This window comes from Arachis ipaensis, chromosome B09 (assembly GCF_000816755.2).
Source record: "Arachis ipaensis cultivar K30076 chromosome B09, Araip1.1, whole genome shotgun sequence".
NCBI lineage: Eukaryota > Viridiplantae > Streptophyta > Magnoliopsida > Fabales > Fabaceae > Arachis > Arachis ipaensis.
This window is the reverse complement of record NC_029793.2, coordinates 129,158,046-129,159,647: the sequence shown is the minus strand read 5'-3', so window position 1 is coordinate 129,159,647 and position 1,602 is coordinate 129,158,046. Positions and strand designations below refer to the sequence as shown.

Here is a 1,602-nt window from a genome sequence, read left to right as displayed (position 1 = left end):
CTAATTCCTATTTCCGACCTAGAATTTGTCCTTCCACTTATGGACAATCAGCCAGATCCTCAAACCATTGCTCTAAATACTCACCCAATGATCACAAGAAGCAAGAATGGGGTGTTCAAACTCAAAGTTTTCTCAGCTGGTATTGAACCCAAACAGTGAAAGATGCCTTATCTCACCCAACCTGGAAGGCTGATATGGATGCAGAATATAGTGCTCTAATGCAGAATCATACATGGAAGTTAGTTCCTTTACCTGAAGGAAGAGAAGCTATTGAGAGTAGATGGGTGTTTCGAGCCAAGTACAATGCAGATGGCTCCCTACAAAAATATAAAGCTCGATTGGTAGCCCAGGACTTTTCACAAAGGCCTGGCTTTGACTTCACTGAGACTTACATCCTTGTGATAAAACCTACCTCAATTAGAATTGTGCTCACGCTGGCCCTGTCCAAGAGCTGAAAAATCAAGCAACTTGATGTAAATAATGCTTTCCAGCATGGTGACGTGGCTGAGTATGTCTATATGAAACAGCCAAGAGGTTATGAAGTTGGTGATGGAAGCTTAGTATGCAAACTCACAAAGGCTCTCTATGGCTTAAAGTAGGCACTAAGGGCCTGGTATCACAAGCTCTCCACAGCCTTGCAACACTTGGGATTTCATGCCACAAAGTCTTATGTTTCTGTCTTCATTAGATTTAGGCATAACTCAGTGGTGTTTGTATTGGTATATGTAGATGATATACTCATCACAGGAAACTTTGACAAAGTAGTTTCTCAAGTAATTCAGCAGCTTAACAATCAGTTTGCACTGAAGGACATGGGTGAACTACATTACTTTCTTAGTATTCAAGTCACTAAAACAGTTGCGGGTGGTCTAATACTATCACAAGAGAAGTATGTCAAAAACATACTCAAGAAGGCTGAAATAGAAAATTGCAAACCATGTCAAACACCTTTACCTTTTTCAGTAGTGGGCAGCCTGCAGTACCTAACTATCACTCGACCAGAATTAGCCTATGATGTTGGCAAGGTGTCTCAATTCATGCAAACACCCTTAGATGAGCACTGGAAGCTAGTGAAAAGGATGCTCATGTATGTAAGTGGTACAGCAAGCTTTGGTCTACACTTGCACAAAACCACTGTCCACAACATTAGAGCCTACATTGACTCTGATTGGGGAGGAGATCCGGATGACAGAAAATCCACTGGAGGCTTCTGTGTTTTTCTTGGAGACAATTTGATCTCGTGGAGTTCAAAGAAGTAAGGTGCTGTTGCAAGATCCAACACCGAAGCTGAGCACAGAGCTATGGCTGATCTTATTGCTGAACTGATCTGGATCAAGAATCTCATGATTGAGCTTCGTGCCAAACTCTCAACACCTCTTTCAATGTTCTGTGATAATCTAAGTGTTGTATTGCTTGCTGTAAATCCGATTCTGCACTCAAAGTCTAAGCACTTTGAATTTGACTTGCATTTTGTCCGAGATTATGTGTCTAAAAAGATAGTTCAAGTCAGTCATGTCCCTGGTACAGTACAACTAGCTGATGTGTTGACAAAACCTTTGCTAAGTGCTGCATTTCTGGAATTCAGGTCTAAGATTATGGTGG

At 41.4% G+C, this 1,602-nt stretch overlaps 1 protein-coding gene across 1 annotated transcript; it reads left to right on the top strand.

Moving 5' to 3' along the window:
- Window positions 195-1,259, top strand: LOC107615982 (uncharacterized mitochondrial protein AtMg00810-like). Its single transcript, XM_016317995.1, has 3 exons — window positions 195-398; window positions 492-595; window positions 689-1,259. Exons 1-3 carry the CDS (start codon window positions 195-197, stop codon window positions 1,257-1,259), a joined length of 879 nt encoding a protein of 292 aa, XP_016173481.1.